At 41.2% G+C, this 26,887-nt stretch overlaps 1 protein-coding gene and 1 long non-coding RNA gene across 5 annotated transcripts in view; both read right to left on the minus strand.

Annotated features, from left to right (window-relative positions):
- Positions 1–2,425: 2,425 nt before the first annotated feature.
- The window catches only part of slc7a14a (solute carrier family 7 member 14a), a 55,782-nt gene continuing 31,320 nt past the window's right edge, over positions 2,426–26,887 (minus strand). For all 4 annotated transcript variants that reach the window (XM_069710676.1, XM_069710675.1, XM_069710677.1 and 1 more), the window contains exons 2-10: positions 15,246–15,776; positions 14,513–14,749; positions 8,444–8,661; positions 8,080–8,226; positions 5,791–5,999; positions 5,542–5,689; positions 4,337–4,832; positions 4,014–4,250; positions 2,426–3,273 (exon numbers count right to left, since the gene is read on the minus strand). In XM_069710676.1, the coding sequence (XP_069566777.1) occupies positions 2,990–3,273; positions 4,014–4,250; positions 4,337–4,832; positions 5,542–5,689; positions 5,791–5,999; positions 8,080–8,226; positions 8,444–8,661; positions 14,513–14,749; positions 15,246–15,552 (2,283 nt within the window). In that variant the 5' untranslated portion in view covers positions 15,553–15,776 and the 3' untranslated portion in view covers positions 2,426–2,989. The remainder of the gene's footprint in view (positions 3,274–4,013; positions 4,251–4,336; positions 4,833–5,541; positions 5,690–5,790; positions 6,000–8,079; positions 8,227–8,443; positions 8,662–14,512; positions 14,750–15,245; positions 15,777–26,887) is intronic.
- On the minus strand, positions 10,333–13,869 carry LOC138627991 (uncharacterized). Its single transcript, XR_011311433.1, has 3 exons — positions 13,618–13,869; positions 11,441–12,153; positions 10,333–11,330 (listed from the first exon to the last, which is right to left on the minus strand). It is a non-coding gene; the product is annotated as an uncharacterized lncRNA (long non-coding RNA).

Genomic DNA, 26,887 nt, shown 5'->3' on the forward strand with positions numbered 1-26,887 from the left:
ATAAATTACTGTACAGTCCAGTGTCAGAGGCATGGCATTGCCTGAATTTGCCTTTTTTGTTTTGGCTGAGTTATGAATGCAATGCGGTTGAGAATCTTTTGGCTGAGTCAGGAGGTGAACTGGGTGGGTAAGGTATTTTGGCTGATTGTACAAAATGTAATATATATGTTTGGATATGTGTGAGAAATAATGTGCAAATGTTTTCGGATGTGCTCTGGTTTTTATTTATTTTTTCCAAGCAAATCACCTGACCGCACGTTGATATTGGACAATTGGACATAACCTCATATTACGTTAAGTGCGAACAATTTTTTAAATATCAGTTCCTCCATGTATACGACTTACAATGTGGTTAACATATTGTGGTCATACTTGTGGACTACACTCCCTGCTATGCTGTTACCATTCCACATATGAGGTGGGGGGTTAAACTATGGCTAAAGTTGGCTGAGTTTAGGTAAAGATTATGTTTGCAGTAAAATACACATCCTGTAATTCCCAGTAATAAAATGTAAACTCCCAGGTCACTATAACACTTAGGTTTTGTGAAAAGACATGACCTTGGTGCCACAACCCAAATCTCCACACCTTTATGTTTCACTTTACTCCAGATAGACACAACTTCTCCCTCCGTTGGCGAGCTGCAGAATCATTCAATATGAGTGTAAATCCTTGTGAAACTAAGCTGTTTTTGGAATCAAACATTTCACAGGCCGACACCAAAGGGCCTATTTTTATATTTTCAGTTTTCTCTTCTGAGTGCGGATGGTCGTGAGAGGAGCAGAGGTAGGGTGGGGGTTTTAGCGTGGCATCCTCAGATTTAGTGCATTAGACAAATAAGGCTTCCCTGGAAAGGGACTGATGCAGCAACAGGGGGCGCGAGGAAAAAGGTACAAGGACTACAATCGGGGAAGATAGCAGCAGCTATTGCAGAAGCACCCCCACCCTCAACATAAGAACATAGCAGTGTGCTATTTGGTGTGCGCCAAAATCCCTTACAATGCCATGAATGCGTGATTTTCACAACTTCTTAGTGCAGCATCAACGTCGGTACCATGTGAAGAGTGGGACTTCAGCACAAGCTACATGCAGAAAAAAATAAAGAAGCCAGGGGCCATAAGGGAGGCCCACTCATACCAGTCTGGGCCCTGTGGTTTCAGTAGGGACCACAGGGAGAGGAGTAAATGCTCCGGCGACAAATCAGAACAGCGACAGCAGACAACCTTAGGTGAAAGAGGAGCTAATGGATCGACAGGCCATGAACAGATTGCTGTTACAAATCCTGACTGAAAACCAATCCCGACACTATCACTTGTGACTTGGAGTGGTAACTCCCTGATGACAGGTCCTGATGGATATCGAGTAGATGGAGGAAGAGGTGGGCTGGAAGAGCAAGAGGAGAGGCGGAAGTAGAGGATATGCAATGTGGAGAAAGAGGGAGGGTGAAGGGGAGGGATTCAATTTCAGTTCACTCAGTAAAAGTAAGTCTGAAAAATAGTTTGCAACTCATTACTTGTCAGTTAGGGACTGCATGACAAGTATTGGTGTCCGGAGAGTGGTTGAAAAACATGGTTCAACATGAAGTCCACCCTATAATCAGCAAAAAGAAAACATTTTATATCCCTAATTGTGTTTTCTCCACTGGGAGAAAAGATACAAACTAGGAAGTAAATCTATTTTCCGAATTGAATGAACCGAAAGTTAATTCCTTCCCAGCCCTGGCAGGAATCTCAACGACAGAGAGACAAGCACACAGAAATGACTGAAGAGAAGATATGACATTTATCACAATAAATCCTGCAGGTTGTGAGTTAGGATTCAACCTGTTCTCCTTTTCTTTCTGGTACACAGTCTATTCTCTCCTCTTTTTTTCTTAGGTAAACTGATGAGCATGGGATCCTTTGCACAATGATATGCTTTGTTGCAGGTGAATTGGTTTTGAGCTTCATGCTGGGGCAGTGGGAGGAACAAAAATACCTACACATACAGAATAAAACACATTTCATACACACACACATCCATGACAATCAATGGAAAGGTGGAGTTCGTGTGCATACAGTACATCCTCTCTCTCTCTCTCACTCACACACTCACACAAACACACAAACACAGGCAAAATTAAAGTAGAAAACAGACATAATCAGAAACTCACATACAGCAGATGAAGGCACTATTGCAAGCAAAGTCCAAGTACTATTTGTGACAGAAAACATCAACACCCTTTTCCAAATCCACTTCTGAGTCCCTTGGGCTAGATGTTAGGTGAAACATAAAGCCGTTTTGTGTTTTTGTGTATGTGTTTTTTAAGTGCATGTGTCGACATTTTTTCTCTCCATTGGAAATACAGTGAGCAGAGAAAGTCAGACCTGGCCTTCGGAAGTCATTTGGACTCAGCATGCTGTCATCTAACTTTCCTGTCTGTCTGTGTTGAAACAGGAAGAGAGGTCATCTATCACATTTCATCACCCTCTCCACTCCTGTAATTCTTGGATATAAACAGTTAAAAAAAAAAAGAATTGCTCAACACAATGTCCTACATTTCAAACCGCAGTGATCCACATTTTTATTTTATCTTTTGCTACGTCCGGACGTTTTTTTTTTTTATCTGGCCTGTCTGTGTGTGGGATGTGGACTCCAGTGAGTGAATAACAAGTGAATGTGTCAAGACACTCATGACCTTGACGTCCACATTTGTGTAGGAGCGCGGTGAAGTAAGGTGACAGAAAAGCTGTTCCGCTTCCAAGAAACAATCTAGCCCAAGGGTGAGACACACAAACAAATACACACACGCTGACATGCATGCATGCACGCATGCATGCGCGCGCGCACACACACACACACACACACACACACACACACACACACACACACACACACACACACACACACACACGCGCGCAAACATCCATGCACTCACATACTGTTCCCCTCCCTTTCCCCCGGGCAGCAGACAAGGCAGTACATTCAGGGTAACACAGAGTCAGTCCCTTCAGAAATCCATCGGGTCCTCCTCAGCGAGGCCGTGATTGGCGACGGTTTTGGCACCGCTTTTCGAGGGCGTCCCGTCGCTTTCGGGTTTCGCCACGGGGGCCGAGGTCTGCCCTTCCTTCCAGGGCTCAGTGGTGGGAGGGTAGAAGTCGTCGTCGAAGCCGCAGAAGCCTTCGTCCACGCCTTGGTCATAGCGCTGGTAGGTGGAGGCATGCACCTCGTTCTCTCTGGCCGTGATCTCGAGCTTGCTGTTCCACATGCCATAACCGAAGTAGATGAGCACCCCTGAAGAGACATGAAAACTTGTCAATATATTCTAGATTCAGGAAGTTTATTGTATTGAAATTACGACAACAAGAAACCACACCAATAAGAGTAGCACAAAGCTGCTGAGTCAGTTTGTGCAACAATATGTACACACACGGGAAAAAACAAGCAGACACAGCATTTTAGAGCTTGTGGCACAATTTTAGGAGCTGAAATGCAAATTTCTAATCACTAGTAAACTCTCCATCAACTTAAAAACAATTCATCCCACTCTGAGTGAGTCAGCAATCCTACACACAGTAAAATAAATTACAAATGTCCACTAGTATGTGGGTACAAACAAAATCAGATCTGCTGGGCACCAGTCTGCATGATTCTGTCTTTATATGAGCAGTGAAAAAAAAAAAAAAAAAAAAAAAAGGAGAAGCAAGACTTCAAATACAAGACAAATACAGATGAACAGGACTGATACAACTGAAGCAGGAAATAAAAGAAATATGAGCCTTTCCTGTTCTTCTACAAAAAAAACTAAAAAAAAACCAGCAAGTATACGAGACCCACACCCAAGTTTACTGCCCATTTTCAAGAGAAATGAAATGAATCACTCCATTGTTTGAGATCAATTGAGCTGAGACATTGTTTAATATCAAAACATGGTCAGTTCCCATCTGTCCAGGATGGCAGAAATGGCTTCCTGCCTTCAAAATGACAACAAAGAAAACAAAAACGTAAAATCATTCAGGAAAGTGGTCACTTACCCACGAAGCACCAGATTGAAAACCGTATCCAGGTGATGGCAGACAGTTTGAGCATGAGGTAGATATTGACCAGCATGGCTGAAGCAGGTACGAAGGGCACACAGGGCGCCATGTAGGGCAGCCGTTTTGGGTTCTCTGGCTGCTGGAGGATGATGATGACCAAAAGGGCAAGGATGAGGATGAAGACGATTAATAGCAGCAAGGCCCACCAACGACCCTCCCCGATACTGCTTGCTCCTGAGGGAAAAGTAAAAAAATAAAAATAATTAATGTATGTTTACGTCATACTGTAAACATGAAAGAGGTTGTGTACTTTTTCTCACCAAAAATTATAAAGGAGCAGAAAGCGAAGATGAAGATGAAGAGCAGCAGCACACACACAGTGACAGTTTTCCCTGTGGCTGGAGTTGGCCTGTCCATCTTTCCCGGGAGGCCCAGTCGGATTCTCAGGGTATAGTAGCGTGGTCCGATCAGTTTCTTCAACCGCCGGGACATCCCGCCCTCCGACTCCTCTGCTTCAATGCCCGTGGTCATATCCACCGTACCGTAGTTGGGGTGGCTGGCGTTGTACGCGGTCTTATCCGGTTTTCCGATCAGCATCTCGTTGTCACCCAGCGAAGGCAGGTTCTTGGCTCCGCAGGTGTTCGTGGGTGGACCGCCGTACTCTTCGCCCTCGCTGGTTGGTGAGCAGACGTCTTTCTCGCACTCGGCCAGGACGCCCTCCTTCATCTTGTTGTTCTGCTCCTCGGAGAGGAAGTTCACGAAGCCGTGGATGTCGCCCTCAGGTTGATAACGCAGCAGGAGCACACAGAGGCTCACCTGGAGAGGAGGAGAGGGAACTGGTTTATATAAAATCAGAAAGACTTGACTGCCCTATCAACAAAAACAGTTTGTCATGTGCCACAAGAAGAATTATTTCAAACGTTTTGTTCTTTAGCAAATAACATATGCAAGTTTCACAGTTTGCTTTTTCTTAACTTCTAATGTATGAACTGAGCATATGGGGCACTGTGTTGGTTATGACTGGGCATTTGATTGACTGATTAACAAGCTGACTAGAACATCCAGTAATATTTAAATGTAGTTCTGAGCTGCTGTTATTATAGATGCTGCTAAGAGTTGCTGTTTACATACATTTCCAGCTATGTCTTAATTCTGCATAAATCGTGTATTGGAGGGATTAGTTTTCCCGGGAAAAATCCATTTCCGTGTGCAATCCTTGAGAGCTCCTTCAAAGAGCCTAACCTTTTTCAACAACTCTGACGGTCCAACCATTTAAAAGAAAAAAATAATCACAATCCTTTACATAGTATAAGTGCCACTTGAGACAGAAACTAAGCAGGAAAACACAGCGTCACTTGTTTCATAAATAAAAAATAGCAGGTGGACAATAGATAGCCCTCCACCAGGTTATAAAACACTGAGAATAAATCTGTCATACTGGGAGATAATATAGTGAGTCACCTGCATCAAGCAGGCACCCCTGTGGTGTACAGTGTATCTATGTTTCCACCTTCATTACACTCACCAGGGTATAGGCGAGCAGGGTTCCTATGGACATCATCTCTATGAGGTCTCTGAGGCTGACAAGGAGGGACAACAGGGCAGCCAGGAAGCCCGACACCACGCAGGCTACAGCGGGGGTCTCTGTGTAGGAAGACACGTTGGCCAGGAACCTGTACACACACAGAAAGATGAGCAGACTGCGACTAAAATGCCTCCCTCATTTACACTGATATGAAAAATAAACAAACACCAAAGTACTGTGTGAACTGACTTAAACAGCAGGCCGTCCCCTGCCATGGCGTAGATGACCCTGGGCAAGGGAAACAGGGAGCCCAGGAGGGACACAGTCAGTCCGGCTATAGATCCCACTGCCACAATGTACTTTGCGAACATGCAGCCGTGCACGGCGAACATCTCCATCAGCGGGGCGTCTGTGTCAATCTCATTGTACGGTACCATCAGTGTCAGTATCACAGAAACCTGGATGGAACCCACAAACACAGAATTGGTTATTAAGAAGATTATTCAGTTATAAACTCCATCTTTGGAAAAAAAAAAGAGTCAGATTTCATCTGGAAATTTAATGAAATAGAGGAACTCTACTATCAATGTTACCAGGTTAAATAATAAAAAAAAAATGTTGTTGCCATTATGTGTAGAAATATAGTATAATAAAAACTGTAGCAGACACCTGTTTTCACAGGAAAACAACAACAAAAAACTCAATGAGAAAAAAGATGACGAAGATCATGTCATGTGGCCAAAAGCTCCAGAAGAGCTACTGAATAAACTTTGTGGTGAGATTTTTCTTATGACTTCATCAGAATAATTTGACAGATGCTATGAACATCCTCGCAGTGCACATAGCATCGCAAGCAAAATGTTCATTCGTCATGCTTCTCTTTTATTGTGTGCGTGTGTACGTTTTTTTTTTTTATCTGTGCATCTGATGTGTCAAATCATGCAGGGCCATCTGTCACAAATGCTGTGCTGCAAAGAGACGGATTTGCACAAACAGATTACAGAAAGAGAGGAATGATAAAAAATAAAAAGACTAGCCCCTCACAGAAACGAAGATACAGAGATCAGTATCTCTGCTTAGTAACCCTCTGCCCTTTAACCCTTCATCCAATCTAGGCACAGGCTGCTTGACAGTGCGGCTGAACCAGTCAAGAGCTAATCTAGAGGGAATCCTACAATAAATCCTTGTAAACATATTCGTTTGAGAGAGCAAAGCTGATCCCAAACTGCATCATACATCGCCCATTTCAGCAAGCTGACAGCTAGTTTTCAGTTTGCACATTCATGTGACTCCTCCTTCACGACTGAGGGTTCCCCAAAATCATCTTTCAACATAATTCACTTCCTTTCTGGCTCTACATAAATATTCACTGACCTTCAATTTAAGAGCATAACTGTGAGGGAAATGCTCAGGAAAAACAGTCAGTGGGACCACTGAAGGAAAATGTGTATTTTTACGAATCCTAATTTAGGTGTCGCCAGAAAATAAACGTGTCATGGAATGTGTTTAATGACTGAAGATTGAACTGCAGCAGCTAGATGATCCGCGTGGGAGCAGAGAAGTTATACCAGACAGATAGATCAAAGAAACATGGAGCCTAACAGAGGCTGACAAAATATATTTTGGAGCACAGCAGAGGTGATGTGGAGAAATAGATGCAACTGGGAGACAGAGAGAGACTTTGAGAGAGAGACAGGGATTTACAAAAAAGAAGTAGTGAAGTTTTGAAATTGATGCAATCTTTGCCCGAGGAGATGCTGAAAAATTGCCTATTTCTGATAGGCTGCAGTGACACAGCACCCCTAGCAACAACCATCCAGCACACATTAGGCAAGTTGGAAGGCTGTGTGAGCTGAATACATAAACATCAGAGGTGAGATACACACCCACACAGTTGGTGTGCAGGAGGAGCATCATCACACTCGATCTTTCCATCTTTTTTTAGAAGCTTTCCAACATTTGGGGCGACACTTCTAGCTGGGATTCACAGGTAAGGAGACAAGGACTGAAAGCCATCGCCGAGGGTGTGAAGGCGAAGAATGAGAAATAAACCAGCAGACATAGGTGTTTACATTTTTAGCTGAAAGTAAAGATCGTGTCACAAAATAAAGCGGACAAAGTAAACAAAACATGGACTGAAATCATAGATGAAATGGCACTGCTTTTGCCACTTGTTCTTCAAAATATTGAAATAGCTACGTAGGTGTATGGAATAGAAATCTGTTCTGTGATTATAGCCTACTGTCTTCCCACAGTTGATGTGATCATGTTTATTTGTGAAACAGAAATTGAATTTTCAGACATTGAGTCACACAGCTAATTCATTATCCCACCTCAATGCTTGACTGTGCATGCCAAAAAAATTATAATTGACTATGACAAAAATGTCTGGTTCGAACAGTGATAGTTTGAGTGACAAGAATAAGCTTTTTTTTTTTTTAATTCTATTTTGTTCCCAGCCCACTTCTTAACGCCCACACATTCTTAGAGAGGGATAAATCTATATACAATACGTTTATAGTGTCTGAGGTAACTTACGGAGACGTAGGCAGTGAGGCAGGTGATGAGTGAGGCGGTGATGGCGTAGGGGATGGAGGTGTTGGGACTCTTGGCCTCTTCCCCTGTTGTGGCGATGATGTCAAATCCAATGAAGGCATAGAAGCAGGTGGCTGCACCCTGCATCACCTGCAGCAGGGAGGAGGAGAGAGAAATGATGGCTTATCTAAAGGTCACAAAAATATGGCGTTATAAGATACAAACTGTCTTGTTTATGTGTGTGTGTGTGTGTGTGTGTGTGTGTGTGTGTGTGTGTGTGTGTGTGTGTGTGTGTGTGTGTGTGTGTGTGTGTGTGTGTGTGTGTGTGTGTGTGTGTGTGTGTGTGTGTGAGAGAGCGTGTGCGTACCCCTGACCAGCCAAAGGGCAGGAATCTCCCTTCGTCCCAGTTCTCTCCATTGACAAAGAAGAGCCCGGCGATCATCATGAACACCCACACGATGAGGTTGATGACGTTCAGCACGTTGTTGAAGCCCACCGAGTTCTTCACCCCCAAAGCCACGATCACCGTCACCAGCAGTGCAATCAGCAGCGCCAGCATGTCTGGGTACGACTGCTCTCCTTTACCTGGAGAGGAAACACACATGCCCAAACACATGTAGTTGTTTAAGACAGAGATGATTTTTTTTTTCCAAAAACGTTGAAGTTCAAGTGGACCATTTATTAATTAGTCATCATTTCAACATTAGTGTAGACTATTAAAAAATTCATTTAAAACAATGGTAGTACTTTCACTGTCACCAGCACAGTGCAAAAGAATTAAGAGTAAACAATACATTGTGGACAAAGGAATAATTTTAGTGTTTGGTATCTTAAGACTGATTATCAGACCACCTACAAACAGAACTCTCTAAATTTCTATAACTCTTAGCAATGGAAACAGATTTATATTTGGCACACCAACAACACTATATTTGTCAGGTAAGCTGTCATACATCATGAAGTATTATATTGGATTCATAAGAAAGATACACTCCACCTCGTCACTCAGCACAGCAAAATAGTTTCTCATTAATTACAATTGATTCTAACTGAACGAAGCACATGATCCACAAGAACCCAGCTCATGTATGTTTGGAAACGACCGAAATATTTTTTGAGCTAAATTCCACTTGTTCCCAGGGGCGTTTTCCAGCAGGAAAGGGAAACTCTTAACTTTCCATGAGGATGTGGAGCAGCTGGCCACGCTGCTTGTCATGTGACCACACACACACTGACACGCTGTCAGTGGCCAACAGGAAGTCACTGACGGGGCAGTGTCACCCAGATAGACACGCAGCTGGCACACATGAGCTATAGTATTACACCAGATTAGCAGGGAGCTTCCTCGTGGTTCAGGTTAGCGGGCTGGAAAATTTATGGTTTGTGTTTTTGTGGTTAGAAATTGAAGATGCGACGGTTGCTGCTACTTTGGATAATGGCATGACTTCCAAAAAAAAAATGCTGTTTGAATGTTTCCTGGAATCAAAATAATAAAAAAAAAATCTGCTGTGGTTTGGATGATCTCCCAAATGGTCTTGGCTTTTCACCATCAGTATTTTTATTAGGATTTGGTGTGATTGAGATAGAGAAGGGCCAATTTGAAAGACTGATGAAAAACAGATTTTCTGTGGTAGATATAACACTGTGCTTCTTTCTCTAAGTCATGACGCTAAGGGACTAACGATATTCAGTACAAAAATACTGAATATCAGCAAAGACAGGGTTTATTAAATTCCCTTTTTTGGGTCAACAGATTTGCATAACTGTGGTTCAACCCAGGATAATGTGTGTTTAAACCACTACAGCAGGAAGTATTTGCCTTCTACAACTAAAGCTTCAAGAGTTGAACTGATGTGATGTTCTTTCGGGGAGTAAGGAGGAAAAAGGGAAAGAAATTTATCAGAGGATCTCGACATGAAACCTTGCTTGACAGTTTTATGACTGCAGCTGATAAGGTGTGGATTTTAAAAACCCTACCGGTGCCCCGCTGCTTTCCTCCCTATTGCCAGCTTGTCTTTCACTGTCTCTATCTAGCAAAGGCGGAAGATGCCAAAAAATACACTTAAAAAACTGTGCATGCAATAACATTATATCTCTAGCAAAAACAAACATTTTGAAATAGCAAAAGCTATTTCCAGAAAGTGTTTTTCTATTGTGTAACATGTGCCACACTGCAGCAACTGTATCACTGAACTCTAGTGATGCAACGCACTTATTTTCAGTAATCACTGTATGTATGTTTGTTTGTCCCTCGATTATCTTCACAACCGTTTGTCCACTCTGCTTCAAACTCGGTGGGTGTGTTGTCAGGGACCCGAGATTGTACAGTTAAAAGTTGTGCATGAAAAATCTAACTTGAGTCAAAATACAAACGGTAAGCATCAGAGCAGCAAAGTGTAGTTAAAATAAAAGGACTGGTTTGGTATGACATCAACAGATAATGACTACTGAAATATCAGTGTGTAAGTACATCTGTTTGACAAAATAGCACGGATCATTTCAGGTGTATACCAGTTGTGAGATCATTTGTGGCAGTTACTGCCCTGCAACCACTTTGTGTCACCTTTTGTGTCTTTTATATGAAAAATACATTCAGAGAAGCCACTGCGTTCCTTTTCTTTTGTTCCATAGAGTTGCTTTTGTTTTTGCATTTTAGAACCATTTATTAGATTATCTTTTACTCTGCTTTTGTAGAGAGGTTTTCCATGAGTCAGTCTCTTCCACTTCTATTTAAAATGAAGTCTAAAACAAGTGATATGTGATTGTTCCTCAAAAAACAATGACTAATTATTATATATATTTTTTTTTACTTATTTAGAAATGCAAAAACAATGTAACTTGATTCAATTGAACTGTATTAAACAAACGCACAATATATTTACAAGTATGTGGGTAAAGGAGTCGGGTGGAGAGGGGGAGGGAGGGCAAAGGAGTCGGGTGGAGGGGGAGAGGGAGGGGAGGTAATGGGTGGAGGTAAACGGTGAAGGGAGGAGGGGTTAAGGTAGGACAGTGGATGGGGATGGAGGTTGGGGGTTTCAGGGGGAAGGATGCTCTGCTGGAGCTGGCCCGCAGAGCAGAAACCAGCAACGTCTCCTGTTCTTCTTCTTTGTCTCTTTTTTCTCAGTATCCTTCTGCACCTCCCCAATGTCTTTGCTCCCGTCATTTTCAATCTGTTCTTTCTCTTCCGTTCTTTGCTTGCCATTTTCCTCTTCCGCTGTCTTTCTCTTCTCCAGCTCTTTCATGTTCAAAGCAAGCTGCAGAGAAAAAGACAGAATACGTTATATCCTGTTAAACTGTGAGGAGGTCTGAAACAAGCCGTTACGATCCAAACAGCCATCGCTGTGAAGTAAAATAACCAGTGTACCTGAAGATGGTTATTCTTGGAGTGAAGGAGTTTGATCTCCTCGTCTGCCTCGCTTGTCATCTTCCTGCACTCTTCCTCTTTTTCAGAGTTTTTCACAGAGCAGGTCCTTCTCCTTCTCCAATTCTTGTAGGGTGCTCCTCCATCCTTCATCTCTGCGAGCCAACTCCTCGCTGAGGTTTGCTTCTTTAGCATCCGAAGTGCTCTTCTGTTGTTCTTTACACTTCTTCAGTTCCTTTTCTGTCTTTGTGAGGAGGTCCAGGGTCCCCACATGAGCTTTAGTACGAGCTTGACGTTTTTTGATTTCTCTCTTGTGGAGCTCATCTTTTTGCTCGAGCTCTTTTTTGGAGCCGGCTCACCTCCTGCCTGTGGGCATCTTCTCAGAGACAAATCTCCCACTTGAGAGATGCGATTTTCTTCTCTTGCAATGTGTTCTCCTTCATAACGGTCTCCTTTTTGAGTGACGAGATCTTGTTCTTTAGGTATAACTTCTCCCTGTACAGATTTCTGTTCTCTTCCTTCAGAGATGCAATTTGCTTTTTTAAAGATTCGTTCTCCCAATTCAGAGAACAGTTCCCCTCTTTAAGGGAAGCGTTCTCCTCCTTGAAAGACTTCATCTTTGTGATGGTGGAGTGGAGCGAGTGTCTTAGTGACTGCACAAGTTTATCTTGAGGCAGCTGGCTGGAGTTCTGCTTCATCATTGCAGGTGGGATGAACTGTATTGGGCCACAAAAAGCAGCAGCAAAGTGCACAGAAAGAAACATACCGTTATAATTGGAACAATGGACACAGAAAAACACTGGAAACAAATCTTGTTAATAAACAGCCAATTTTCTACTTTTCACTGTCTAGTGAATTTGACCAATACTTTACTTCTGGCTGGAAATGGCATAACCAAATGAAACAGGATGTTAAGACATTGAGGTCGAGATATCAATTAAAACATGAACTATTTTCGTATTTTATGTATTTTTTTTTACATTTCTATGAAAAATATCATGTCCAGAAAGTAAAGCAGATACACTTTGCAACCAGTGTGGCTGTTTGGACTAGTGACTTGACATGGATTAGTCATGGGCGAGAAAACTACTGCATGAGCTGTTCTCAATTTATAGTTGATGAGAATGCTGAGAATTTTAGACATTGCTATCTTAGTAAAAAGTATATTTAAAAAAAACAACAACATGAAAATAGTTATTATTTATTATTAACATCTCTGGCAAAATGCCTTCCAATGTTTTGTCACTTGTTTAAGTCATTTACAGATGATAAAACCTACTGGTCAAATAAAAATTCATTAGACATGAAAACTTGACATGTGTATGAATAATTATGGTCTTAACTATATCTGCTGTATTTATGTAATACAGCTTTGCACTGTAGTTTGTAATGCATTGTGGGCTTGTCCATTTGAAACAACAGTACAGAGGCCTTAAACAATGTTAATGTCTTAAATTACACTACAATACAGAATTTTGTGAAAATTCAGGGCTAAACAGATATTGGAGTTCATCAAAATGATTAATGTGCTGGCATCTGTGCTGCCAGCACTTCATTGTTATTTGATTTGATTTTATACACTTTATTAATCCCCGAGGGGAAATTTCTTCACTACAGCAGGGGGGCTCTCAGGGGGGAGATGCTGCAGCAGGCTGCCACGACCGCGGCGCCAGGTAACCTGACCTGAGGTGCATGTTTTTGGATGATGGGAGGAAGCCGGAGAACCCGGAGAGAACCCACGCAAGCACAGGGAGAACATGCAAACTCCGCACAGAAAAGCCCAGGACCGGATTCGAACCCAGAACCTTTTTGCTGTGAGGCGACAGTGCTAACCACTGCACCACCGTGCCGCCCCAATTTACAGGAAGAAATGTTACAGTTAAAACGGGTTTTCTCAGGATAGAATTGCTTGAAGCTCCTTAACTCTAATTCTTTCATATTTTATTTAAAAAAACCACCAAAAAAAACAGACGTATTCCTTAACGTGCTTATAAATTAAGATATTAATTTGAGTTTGTTTGGGGTTAGAGTCTTAATGACAGCATGTGATTAAAGTTGTGACACATTATTTAATTAATAAAAAAATTGTTTGTTGAAGCTTTAGCTGAAATATTAAGAAATACTAAACAAAAGGGGTTTGTTAAAAAAAAAAGTGTCCTGCTCAAATAAGAAAATCTTACCCGGTTAGGTGAGTTAAATCTTCTGCTGATGTTGGCGGAATGAAGATTTAGGAGAGGCGGTGTCGACAGGAGTTGTACTTGAAACTGTTGTGTAGTTTCAGAGTTCTTGCGGATAGACAGCAGACGTAGATATACTTGTATATTACGATACTTGACTGTTCGTTTTCACCAAAGACGGAGGGACTTGTCACTTCAGGAACTTGAAGGTAACTATAGTTTTCTCTGTTTAGAATCAGGCTTCCATTATGATGTCACAGCTCCAGAATGATGATGCACCAGTGGAGCAGTCTCATCATGTGATCTGGCTTCTCAAGATTCTAAAACAGCTTTCAATAGCTAAAAACAATCCGATGCATTTTGGAACCATCATGAAGTTATTACAGAATCACTGCGGGGAAATATTCACCTTATGTTTTTGTTTGATAAAATAAAGCACAGAAAACACTCTTAATGCTCACATGGAGTCCATAACACATAAAGACTAAAACTACCACACTGTACGACCCTTCACCTTAGAAACTGAGAGATATAGAGCATATTTATGTTTTTAGAGTGTGAGTGGTAAATAGTGGCCTACAACAACATCAGTATATTAAACCATAAATCATGAGGCAGGCCAGTTTTTGTCACGTGTGTAACTTTAGTCTTGCAGGGCTACACAGATGAAACTACTAAAACAAATACTTGTTTTTATGAGTTATTTTTCCAAAAGCAATGCAAACTGTTACATGATCATATAATTTATGGGACATCTGTGCAATATTTTCTATCCAGTGTTTGAGTAGAAAAGTAGAAGCAGCCCCCCCCCCCCAAAAAAAAAAAAAAAAAAAAAAAAAAAGATTTTTGTCAGTAAAATCGACTGTAGCTCATAAGCCCACATCCGCGTTCCACTTACCGAGGCCGTTGAGCGTTCCGATGTGGGAGATCATAAAATTGCTGATGCTGTGATTGGCTAGGGAGTCAGCCATGCTGCTGAGAGCCGATGCCCCTGCCGCCGTGCCGATCAGATACTCCAGGATTAAGTTCCAGCCGATGAAAAAAGCCACGCACTCGCCCACCGTCACGTAGCTGTATGTGTAGGCCGAACCTGTGGTCTTAGGCACGCGCACGCCGAACTCTGCGTAACACACTCCTGTCGGACAGAAAGGGAGACCGGGACAGCATGGAGACGGACACACACACACACACACACACACACACACACACACACACACACACACACACACACACACACACACACACACACACACACACACACACACACACACACCAGTAATTTGGTGGGCATTATAATCCAAGTGAAAGGCTGTGTTAAAGATATTGATAGGAGCATTAAGATCATACTAAGATATCCCTTGAGTGGCTCTCCTATTATAGCGTTGCTCGTATAATGTCTTTGCCCTTGTAATAATTGCATGGTTATTAAAAGGTTCTTTATATAAATCATATCGATTTAATGGTGATATGAATGGCAGTAACCTTTATACTGTGGTTTAGAGGTTCTCTAAAACACTAACAGTGTTTAGGACCTAAGAATCAATGCGTGTGCGTGTGCGTGTGCGTGTGAGTGTGCGTGCGTGTGAGTGAGTGAGTGTGCGTTTGTGTGTGAGTAAGCTCCAGTCTCCTACCTGACAGTATGGAGGCCACAGCGGCGATAATGAAGGACACAATGACCCCAGGACCGGCCATCTCCTTGGCAACCAACCCCGAGACCACGTACATCCCAGTCCCGACGCAGCTGCCCACTCCAAGCGACACCAGGTCCACCGTGGACAACACCCGGGCCAGTCGGGTCCCATGTGAGCTGGTGCCCGATACGGCTGAATCCAGCATGGACTCCACAGGTTTGGTCCTCAGGACACGGGACGTAAAGGTGTTCCATGTCGAGCCCCACTGTACCCTGCGAGGGTCCAGCTTCCCTGCCAGAACGCTCATACTGAGGGTTAAAGGTCAAAGGGAGATAAGGAAGTGGAAGATACTGTCTCTCTGATGTTTGACTGCTTTCTTGAGCAATCAGTTGTGTCGAGCGCTGCCGAAGAGGAATTATTCCTTATCCAAATGACGGAAGAAGATCTGATGTCGTCTTGCTGCCGGTGCCTCTGCTCTCTGCTCTAGTGGAACACCATGTCAGTTTTTCCCCACATGGTGAGAGAGAATGTCTGAAAAACAAAAGGTGGGAGGATTTATTTTTGCAGAGTTTTACAGCACATTGCCTGGTATTATATCATCTGACACAATGCTTATTTCTGAGCACACATGCCAAGACACAGACGCCCAAAGGTGGGGATGTTTTACAAGTTTGTCCACAAATGAAGCATACCAGAATGAGGAAATGGCTAATTAGCAGTCCTCTCCCTTTAGGCCTGTTGCTATAGTAGCCAAGCTCATTAGTGACAGCCATGGATGCTTAATCATTTTGTTTTGTTTGTGAGGGGGAGAGAGAGCAATGTGCTTATATAATTCTACGAAACCTCAACAAAACTGCTTGTATAACATTTCTTTGAGCAAATAAAAGATCCAAATATGTAATTTCTTCACTTTATTGTATACCGTCATTTGAGTATTTAACATTTCTTGAGGTCAGAAGAAAATGACCTGCAAGGGTCTCTGCTGATGCTTATAAACACCACATTTTGGTCTGGCATTTTCGTATTATGTAAAGATGGCATTATTGTTTTGTTTACGTAATTATTATTTAATTGCTAGCATGTGATTTATAAGGTCGCCCATTAAAGCATATGATGTATGATGTATTACTTCAAATTTGCCCACAGTATATGAAATAATTAAAATTAGCTCAGCAGTGCTTAAACATTTTCATGCGTCATTAATAATATTATTACATATAACATGACACTCACATGGAGCTATTTAAAAAAAAAAAATTCTGCATAAGTACTTTTCTTTTGACGCTTTACTTGGATTATCTGACTGACAATATTATGCGTTTACTCAAGATTTTGAATGCTCGACTTTTAAATGGAGAACTTTCTTCATTGTTGTATTGCTACTTTCATTTGAACAAATCATTTGGATAATTCTTGTAACTGTTACTGCAATGCAAAAATCCACTAAAATGTTCCTTCCTGTTTACATTTCGCTACAAAATGTAAATATAAAGTTTATTTAATTTGTGCGTCAGAGAGAAACATCAGTAATAAGAGGACGGCACACTTGCGCGAATGCAAAACAAAATCTGCAGTTTGTTGCAGAATGATTCAAACACTTATGTGGTACTTAACAATAATCAAACATCTTCAAACTGTAGAGGCTTTGTGATACTTTTCTACAGCATTGAAACAGGATCTCTAATGTCATATGAGTAACAGCGTGATTAGAGATGCTGTTGAAAGGAGGGCTATGAGGGTCATCCATTGTGGCAGAGTCCACCTCTCTCTCTCCGTCTCTCTCTTAACAGCAGTAATCCAACGCTCACCAATCATCTACTTTGAACAACAAATGCAAGTTACTGAACAAACACACACTCTCACATTCAGCACACCCACATTGCCTCTCAGCTATAACATCAGCCACTCAAATGATGACAGCAATTACCCAGCTGTTTAACCGGAGTAGGCCAGGGCTGCTATTGTCGCTGCACTCAGTGGGAGTATGAGCATGAGCAGCGGTAGAGAAAGCTCAAAAGGTGATTTAATTTGAGAGTGATGGTGAGCGTTGGGAAAGACGTCACAAGTATGCTGAAAACAAATTTCCCAATTTTCTCGTAGAGGGATAATAAAGATCTGCATGATAGCTGACACAAAACATATACAGACCGGCTCAGACTGTATAGCAACATAGCATGGAGTTGTGATTAAACAGTTTATAGAATGGAGATTTGTGATTGCTACGTAAATCCATTTTGTTCCCTCATCCTCACATTTGCGTTTGTCTTTCATATTTTGAATTTTTTTGTTTTTTTGTTTGTTTTTACAAACTCTTGCAGCTTAATGCAACGCACATTCTGCTATGTGAAGGCAAAGGCAAGCCACTAGATATGCCTAGAGTTTATCATTATTCAAGGCCAAACAAAAGGTCTATACCGGGGGTCTCCATCCATTTCTCCTCCGAGAGCTACTTCGACAAAATGAAAGTGTCCGAGGGCTACTCGTGTTTAGTAACATTTATTAACATAGCTGAGCTCCTCTCAAACCAGCTGAATAAGCTTCTTTAAAGTGAACAATGAAAAATTGATTCTCTTCACACACATTTTGTATCATAACAGCTTAAATTCAACAGCATGTGCATGCTTTTTTCTGTATGCATTTCTTTGTTTGTCATAGGGAGAACATGCAAACTCCTCAGAAAGGCCCAGGCCCGGATTCGAACCCGGAACCTTTTCACTGTGAGGCGACAATACTAACCACTGTACCGAAAATATTGTATTTATGTTATTTACATAATTTATAAGCCGCTGTTTGTTTTCAGCTCAGTTTGAGAGTCTCTGCTGCATTTTGCAGGTCGCGTTACAGTCCTCTGATCTCTGTGTGTTTCATGAAAGGTGGAGACCCCTGGTCTGTATCATCAAAGAATATTCAGAAACCTGCATAAACCAGGATATAATGCTTAGGACACTCTTAAAAATCCAATTAGTAACAACTCAGCAGACGGCTCTCACTCCAGAACATGTAGAGCAAATTCAGGCCCTCGAAAACAACAGCAGCATTTGTCTTTTGTTTTCTGCCAGTTATGTTTCATAAAGCAGCTCAGTAGACTGAAAACACAAGTGGTTTTTTTTTTGTTTTTTTGTTACTATCCACTAGAGTAAACACCTGAGAATAGTATTCCTCAAATCAAAAATTAATTTCTGAATCGACTCATTGAAGCAAAGAATCAAGTAAATATTCCCAAATTTATTCAAGGACATGATTCGGTTTGATTTCGCGGCATAATTTCATCATGACACCTGGTTCTCTCGTGTTTGGCAACTGAGCCAGAAACCAGAAACTGAATGTCAATAAATAACTTTTCACACCACGGTTCAAACATCTTGGTGACACACGTACATATGTACCCAAACACAAAGATATACACTGATACAGACAAACAATTAGACACAGTAATGCACAATTAAAACTCAAGCAGCACTATTTAACACATTCTCCTATGATGGCAGCGTTTGTGTGTGTGTGTGTGTGTGTGTGTGTGTGTGTGTGTGTGTGTGTGTGTGTGTGTGTGTGTGTGTGTGTGTGTGTGTGTGTGTGTGTGTGTGTGTGTGTGTGTGTGTGTGTGTGTGTGTGTGTGTGTGTGAAGGATGAGCAGACTGAAAAACAGCAAATCTGACACAAAACTCAAAACCTTCGAGAGAGAAAGAAAAAAAAAAGTAGCCGCTTGGGACAAAATAAGCTGTTTGACATTGTTGTGTTTACTGGATGTGTATTACAGTACACACACACACACAACCTTTCATATCGCAAATCAAATTATGCAAGCAGCTTGTTTTTCAGCACATCTGTTACACTTTCAGCTATTGACAGTGAGCACCTGCCCTGTATCGAGAGTGTGAACTATTTGAACGGTCATAGATCAACAAAGCAGAGCAGCACAAAGCTTTGCAGCGGCAGGTGTTCCATCTGCTCCGTGACAGAGAACTGACTTCTGCTTACTTATAGTCCTGGCTGGGAAAAACCAGAGTATCATTTGGATGTTCTGAGGATTCCCTAGTTTGATATCGCAGTATACGGCAAGGGAATACTTTCACATTTTAGGTAATGCACTTCTTCGCTTTCAAGCTGACAGTAAAATGATTGGATCAATACCGCTCTGGAGCCAAGACGCAATTTGAATAGCTTATCTTAAAGACCCAGACGGTAGCCGAAATCACCCCCTTTCATTACCTCTCCGTAAAATGGAAACCCAATAGTTCAGTCGGTGATTAGTGAGTCATCATTGCGTCAAAGAACATTTGTAAAATGTGGCCCATTGCCTTGTGGGAGGTAACAGAAGGTAACAGAAGGTAATATTGGCATTGGCACTGTTTTTTCATTATGCTGCGGAGTTTCTGAAATACGACAGTCCAAAGTGACTGGCAAACTGTCCAGAGTGTACCCCGCCTTCACCCAAAGTCAGCTGGGAAGGGCTCCAGCTCCCCCTTGACAGGACATAGTGGCTATAGATAATGGGTGAGTGGACTGTAGTCCAAAGTGCCAAAAAGCTGTGCTTCCAGTCTTTATGCAAAGCCAAGCAAAGCTCCAGCTCCGTACTTTGTGCACCGACAGCATGATATTTGTCTTCGCAGTTCCTAAAATGTCAAACTATGCCTTTAAGCTTGACTTTATTCTGTTTGAGCAGACTAAAAATTTACTTCCACTGTCTGAAAATAATGCACACTGAAAAGGGTAAAACAATGCTGCACTCTTATTAGTTTGTTCATTCAAATGAAGTTTTCAAATTCATGTTTTCGGTTGAACCTATATTTTTTTTATTTGGATACAATATAACCCATCAGTTGGACATTGAGTCAACGTCAAAAATGTTGTGTACTTGATTACTTTTTTTTTTTTTTCCTTTTTAAATCTCACCAAGAATTCATCACATAACACGCAATATATGTGGCACCTCTCCAGTGACACAATCTGCAAGGATCTCCTGACCCTGAGGACAAGACAGAGACAGGCACAGTGCTGTTCTTCCTCATACAGAGCACTAACTCAAATGCCACTGGCTACGTTAGTGACTAAATTATTTAAAAGAGTGTGGGCAAAGGCAATAACTTTTATATGTATTTAAACATCTACCCATATAATTACTATTCTATTGCGAGTGTCATTGTGTTACAAGGGAAAAGAGCTACTGGAAATATATGAAAAATGCTAATTAAAGCACAGCTGTCAGAAAAGAGTTTAAAAAAAAAAAAATTGCTGTCATCTCCCAGTGTGTGAGCAACACTCGGCTGTTGTGCTCACGGAAACCCTGTTTCACAGTGTAATCGAATTTTGAAATAGACCTTTCTCCAATTTTATATCCCTAAATAAACACCCATTATTTGCTCAGCCAGAGTGCTGCCATTTCAAAATCAATAGTTGAATCCCCGTCATCATAATCATCACCGCCACCTCTAGAGCGTCTCAACATTACTGTGCTTCCTTTCCAGATAAGAGCTGTCAGAACATCTATCCTTGTGTCTAATCGGCCGTGACTAAGCCCGTCTCTGCCCCAGCCTGCGCCTGAATTACTGGGTGAATAACCTGATTGCGCTCTCGTTGCCTTTACAGTAAGAGCTGCATTGGCTTAATAAAGTTGAGAGCCCTTCTGATTCACTCCACACCAACCTGGCAACCGGCCTGCGTTGCCGCCCCTGACCCCGACAAATACCAGACCTGGCAGGCGGCCCTGGCCCCGATCTCACAGACAGAGCAGGAAGGAGTTTTTGGTAGAATACTTGAGTCAGGGAATCCTGTCTGACTTTCTGTAAATTTATTTTCCTGTCTTTTACCCTGTCTCCCCATCTCTTTATCACGCACTGCCTCAAATACACGTGATGTTTTAGAATGCTGCCTAATTAATTAAATTAATTAAAACAATTATGGAAAATAAATGTGCAATAGCAAGTCAGTGGATTTACTGAATACTTTGTTGTTGTTGTTTACCATTCAGCACATTTTTGCATGCAAACATGCAAAAGTAAACTATACTATATATACATACAGAGTTTGTGTGAAAGAGAAAATACAACTGTGCATAACTCGTGTGTTCGTGCACAGCATATCAGAGTTAAGGTTGATGAGGCTATCCTCTGTAGAATGTTACACAGCAGTGCTTAGAGCCCCATGCAGTCTATACTTGAATCTCTTGAACACAGTAATGTATTACTATCAATCACTATGTCTGAAGCACGGTTAATCACAGGTAATTCCACTTAGGTAGGCCTTTGTGTGGTCCTGAATGAAACCAACATTACTCATCATGTGTTGTTTTAAGTTAGATTGTGTTAAAAACATCATGACTCGTCAATTTTACAAACATTTAAAACACTTTTCCAAACAAAATTCACTCACACAAGATCCAATCAGGTCCTACAAAAGTCTGCCCGTAATTGGCTGATTATCAAGTGGAAATGTGGCGTTATTGTGAATTCATTTTCCTCTGCTTGACTGACTTTGGTGACAGTCTGGCTAATTCTATGCCTTGGCTGACTGGCCACGGTTCCACGATCTGACAGGCCTAATGGATCTGACACGAGAGAGGAATTGCCGACTGCCAGGTTGATTTCGTTGTTTGATTTATCAGTCACACTTCAACTATCCCTGTCCGTCTCAACTGTCCTGAGACTGATTTTCATGTACTGTCTATGACGTTCCTATGAGTTTCAGTGAGCAGGCTGCAGGAATATGCTGACAGAAGCTTTGTTTTACTTACAAATGTAAAAAGACCCGATCCATCTACTTGGCCTAATTAACCAGCAGACAGCATGTGCCATGGACTCAGCATGCCAGTGAGCCCACTTAATGTGCAAAAGGAAAGAAAACAGTGATTACAGTAATTGGGTAACACTCACTCTCTTTGTTCATCTGGATTAGTGTGGAAATCTAACTCGATTGAAGCTCTATAAAGAGTTGATAATTAGGGTATTTTACAGAAATTCAAAGTCTGTATCAAAGCTCTCCCGGAAAGCATTATAGTATATGGAGATTTTTTTAAAAACTGTTATAATAATGAATAAATGGGATCATAGTAGAACTCTGATGAGTTGGATGCTCTTTGAGATTAAATCCTCATTGGCCACTCAAGGTCTTAATCCAGCCACGTTTGTGGCATGCACTGATTTAATTTTCTGCTTATCTATGACTGCTAATCCATGGTTTATTTCTGACAGATAGATGCACAGAAAAAAAATTCACTTTACCTTGCAGAATCAAGGGAATAGTCGGGGCAAAGATACAGTGATGTGTCATATAGCCATATGTTGGAAAACAATGCATAAGATACCTTTAAAGCAATAAATGAGGAAATATAATTTTGCATGACTTTCATTAAGAGCTTTTAGGTCTCATTATAGTGTGCAAGAGCCACTGAAGCATACGTGCACTTGGTGCTCTGTTTTGGTCCAAATCTTCTCATAAACTCATTCGCAATTTTCCTGGCCTCTTGTACTTGTGAATACACAGATCTTTTTCACAAGAAGTTGAATTTAATAAAACAACCCTAATACACTTGGAACATGAAATGCGTTCACCACACAGTGTAAATAAACAGCGTGCCAGTCGATGATACCGGTCAACATTTATGAAGATTAAGAAAAACATGGAAACATTGGGTCCGAGTTGAAAGTGGCCTTTGATATACAACACGAAGACTGACTGCATCGTGTCCAGTTTGCTGTAATTTTCATCCATTTGGTGCATTGAAACTGGCAATAGACAAACATAAATACAAACAGAGATCTCTCTTTGCTCGTGTTCGTTGGCCGTCTGACCAGTTTACTCATTTACCGACTGACTAGCCAATATCATGGCTTTCTGATCGATCTAATTAACTACAGTTTTTGACCATTAACCTCCAACATGTTGATGCATAGTCTCGATTTGTAACGTAAGAAATGAGTAAACAGAAAGAAGTCAATCCATTTAAGGTGTATAATGCCTATCTGTCAAAAGTTTCCAAGGTGGAATCAGCTGGCCCTGGTCCCAGAGTACAGACCAATTGCTCTGCATGACTAACCTGTCAGCCGGCCCAGTTCATTCGCAGTGTGAGCTGCCGCATCCCCATATATCTTTCCCTAATGCAGTGCGGTGGGGGCCTTAAGCTTAAAGCAAAATGGATCTGGCTCCAGACTGCAAGATAAATAAAAACAACGATGCCATTCCTTGTTGCTCTGTGCTTAACCAGCCATATCAATGACATCTCTGTCTATGTGGCCTTGAGCTCTAAAAAAAAAAAAAAAAACAGGGTTGTATCACACATTAGGGGACTAACCCTGCTTTCAGACTAACTTGATGCTCGAGTATAGCCCTCAACTGAAGAGATTTGGTCTTCAACAAGGCTTTCATACTTGGCCCTTAAACTGCTTCATTGAGCCTGATGGCAGACCTCAGGCATATCCTGCTGACTAAGTCTTCGACAAGCAGCTCCAAAACCATGAAATATTGGTACTGTCAGAGATAATGGAATATGAAATACTGCCAGTGGCAGCTAAGACGTTTTTTCCAACAGAATTGTCACTATATATCCAATTTACTAATCCCCATCCCTGCTGCTAACAGTATTGTCCTTATATATTATCTTAGAGTTTTTTTTAATTTTTTTATAAACCATCACTTCCAGCAAACGAGTGTAGTGCCTGTTGTGTAAACTGCTAACTATATCCAATACAACCCTTTATATTTTATCCATTTCCACCTTCACCTGTTACCCTTCCTACATTCTAAAGTGTATTTTCTTCCCTTCACTCTCTCACTGTCTTTGTTTCCGTTTCCTTTCTTCTTCTCTCCCTCTTTTAAGACGCAGGCCTTGGAGTGCTTTACCATGACAACCGAACGGATAAACTCCCTGAACTCCACTGTTTGACCACAAGTGAACAAAAATCTTGTTGCTGGCCAAACAACTTTGACTTTTAAGATTAGCATAGCATGCACCAGCATTAATCACCATCCTATGGGTGTGAAAGTTACTGCGGAGGTACCGTTAATAATTTGGTCATCATTTCTCATCATCCTCCTATTGGACTCATTTTGTAACAAGCCAATGAAATATAGGTTGGGCGGTACGGGTCACTACCAGGTCACTTTAAAATGACATCATGTGGTGTCATTAGGGTGCTGATGCCTTCCTGTTAAACAGGAGATGGAGGACACCAGACGTGCCAGCAAAACAGTACCGCAACTGCGACAGTGTGGAAAATAGATGCAGTTTATTAGTGCGGATATATTTTTTAGTCTCCACTTTTTTTTATCCCTGAGTTTTACTAATTTAAAATGGCAATCTGAAAGCATACATTTTTAATGATGACAAATGGGCATCCAAAATTTACATTTTGTACCTGGTCTTTATATTAGTAAGAGTGTAATCATCAGTATCTATCAGCCTTGTTTTTGTGGAACCAAAGAACTTCATGCCAACTACTTTTGAATAAGTCTCAAACTGTTTTTGTCTTACATCTTTTATGGTTTACAGCCAATACAATTCTTGATGAGGGTCTGTTGAACTCTCACAATCCACTCCATCACCGAAAGGATAATACCAGTGTGTTTTAATTTCTTTCTTATGAGATTGATAAAGATGTATGTCTAGATTTGTGAATTCCTAATGTCTGTCTTACTGGATGTTTGTTGCCACTTGCTTTAGCTTGTACACAAACTGTTTAGTGTTTGCTGCTTTCATTGAATTAATAGCTCGTGTTAATTGGCCTGGTAGGTTTGTGCTAATAGCGCTTTGCAATTACCATATTCAGTAGGACTATTTTTTGCAGTTCTTTTTCATTCCTGCACGCTCCTACATTCTTCTGGAGGATGTAAAGAAACAAATACCAGGGAAGTTAACTTTTACCTCTTGCTTTCTTTCTTTACTTGCCAACTGACTGACTAAGGGAAACACTGAAATGAGGGGAAATCGGAGTATTACGGAAGATAATTGGAACATAGCCCCAGAGACAGACAATCATTTCTTCACAACCAATTCCGCAGATTGGAGATGCTTTTCTACATCTGCCAGATAGACAGAACTGCTCTGTTTGCTATTTTAACGTTTTTCAAAAATTAAGGAAGTCTGATTTTTGACAACTGGGGCAATCCTACAGTGGAACAGCTGTTGGCTTTGAAAGTGGAAAATACATCAATGTGTGCAGACGTTTTGAACATAAAGGGCAAGAGAACAAACAAATTACAGCCATTATCCTACAATCTACAGAAGTGGTCTGCTCTTCAGAAAAAATATTTTTCCATGACTTAGAAACAAATGCCGATATGTGACAGCTTTTACCCGAGTCTCTTACTACCAATATTATAAAGTGAAAAATGGTGAATGTTTTTTTTTGGAGAGTACTCAGAAGTACAAGCGACAGAGGTTTAAAAAAAAAGAAAAAAAAAAGAGGCTATTTTCATGCAAATCTGCTGGTACACCTTTAGGGAAGCAGCCAAGGTCACAAATTTATAAGAGATCAGATTACACAGTAATGATAATGATCAAGGCAGTCCACCTCCAACATACTGGCCCTCCAGTCTCTTTCGCTCTCTTTCAAGCTGTCGCTTTTTTTGTCTTTCCCTTTCTATTCTCTCTTTAGTGCCTGTTGAAACACTAACCTAAGGCGTGTGTGTGTCCAAACTGTCGCAGAGACAAAGGAAAGGATGCAGTGTGTGCATGTGTGTCTGAGGTCCTGATTATATTAGCCTTTATGCGCAGGCAGGTTCACTGACGTCAGTGCTTAGCAGTATCTGATGGAGAAAGGGTGGTGGGGGCCAGTCAGCCATTCATAAATATAAAAGCTTATGTTTGTGAGTGTCTGTGTTTCTGCTGCACGAGTCACACCTGTAATTTACCATAAGAATTCAATACTGACATTACTACATGTAAAGCATTTATCTGCGACTGTGAGTGATTCTTCCAAACAGGCACATAAAGATCTCTCCAAGAAACATCAATTCTCTCGAGTGTCTGTCCTGTAGATATGAAAACGCACACAACCATTCTCTCAGCACCCATTACCCCTAACAAAAATGAATGAGAAGCCAGTACTGTTTCACAAGCCCTGCAGTTACTCAGTAACTCGGTGTATTTTCAGCAACCTCTTGTCTTAATGAAATTTACAATATCACATACATTACTTATAAACCTTTGCTCTGTTCAATAAACTGCAGTTTTGCTGCTATATATTACTTAGTCAGTTTGCATCTTTGGTAACCATTTTCTACTTTTTCTGCTGTCACACTAGATTTTAGCTTTTTTTTTATGTATTATGTAATTGCTAGTTGTTGCCAAATTTATCTCTTCAGCAAAAATTTCATAATTTGGTTTGTTATGGAGGTGGATTATTAGGTAATGTACAAACTGGTCCGAATTTGAAACTGCAACAGTGAACAAAATCTGCATCTGTTTATGAAAAGTAAACCACACATCCCTAATCATGTACTATCATCAATACAGTACCTGTGTTGGCTGCTACATTATAAGTTGTGGTGATAAGAACAATTCTAGTTTGTGCATGTGGTGGGAGATGCTAAAAAAGATTCATGCAAAATAACATTTTCTTTAGGGATGACCCTTTAACTTCAGTCCATCCACCTGCTTCGAACATTATCCGCCCATTAAATGGATGCTGTCACTGGGACAATAAGTT

The sequence above is a fragment of the Brachyistius frenatus genome, unplaced genomic scaffold (assembly GCF_029030835.1).
Source record: "Brachyistius frenatus isolate BFR_SWC_R1_liver_20210118 unplaced genomic scaffold, ASM2903083v1 Contig_93, whole genome shotgun sequence".
NCBI lineage: Eukaryota > Metazoa > Chordata > Actinopteri > Embiotocidae > Brachyistius > Brachyistius frenatus.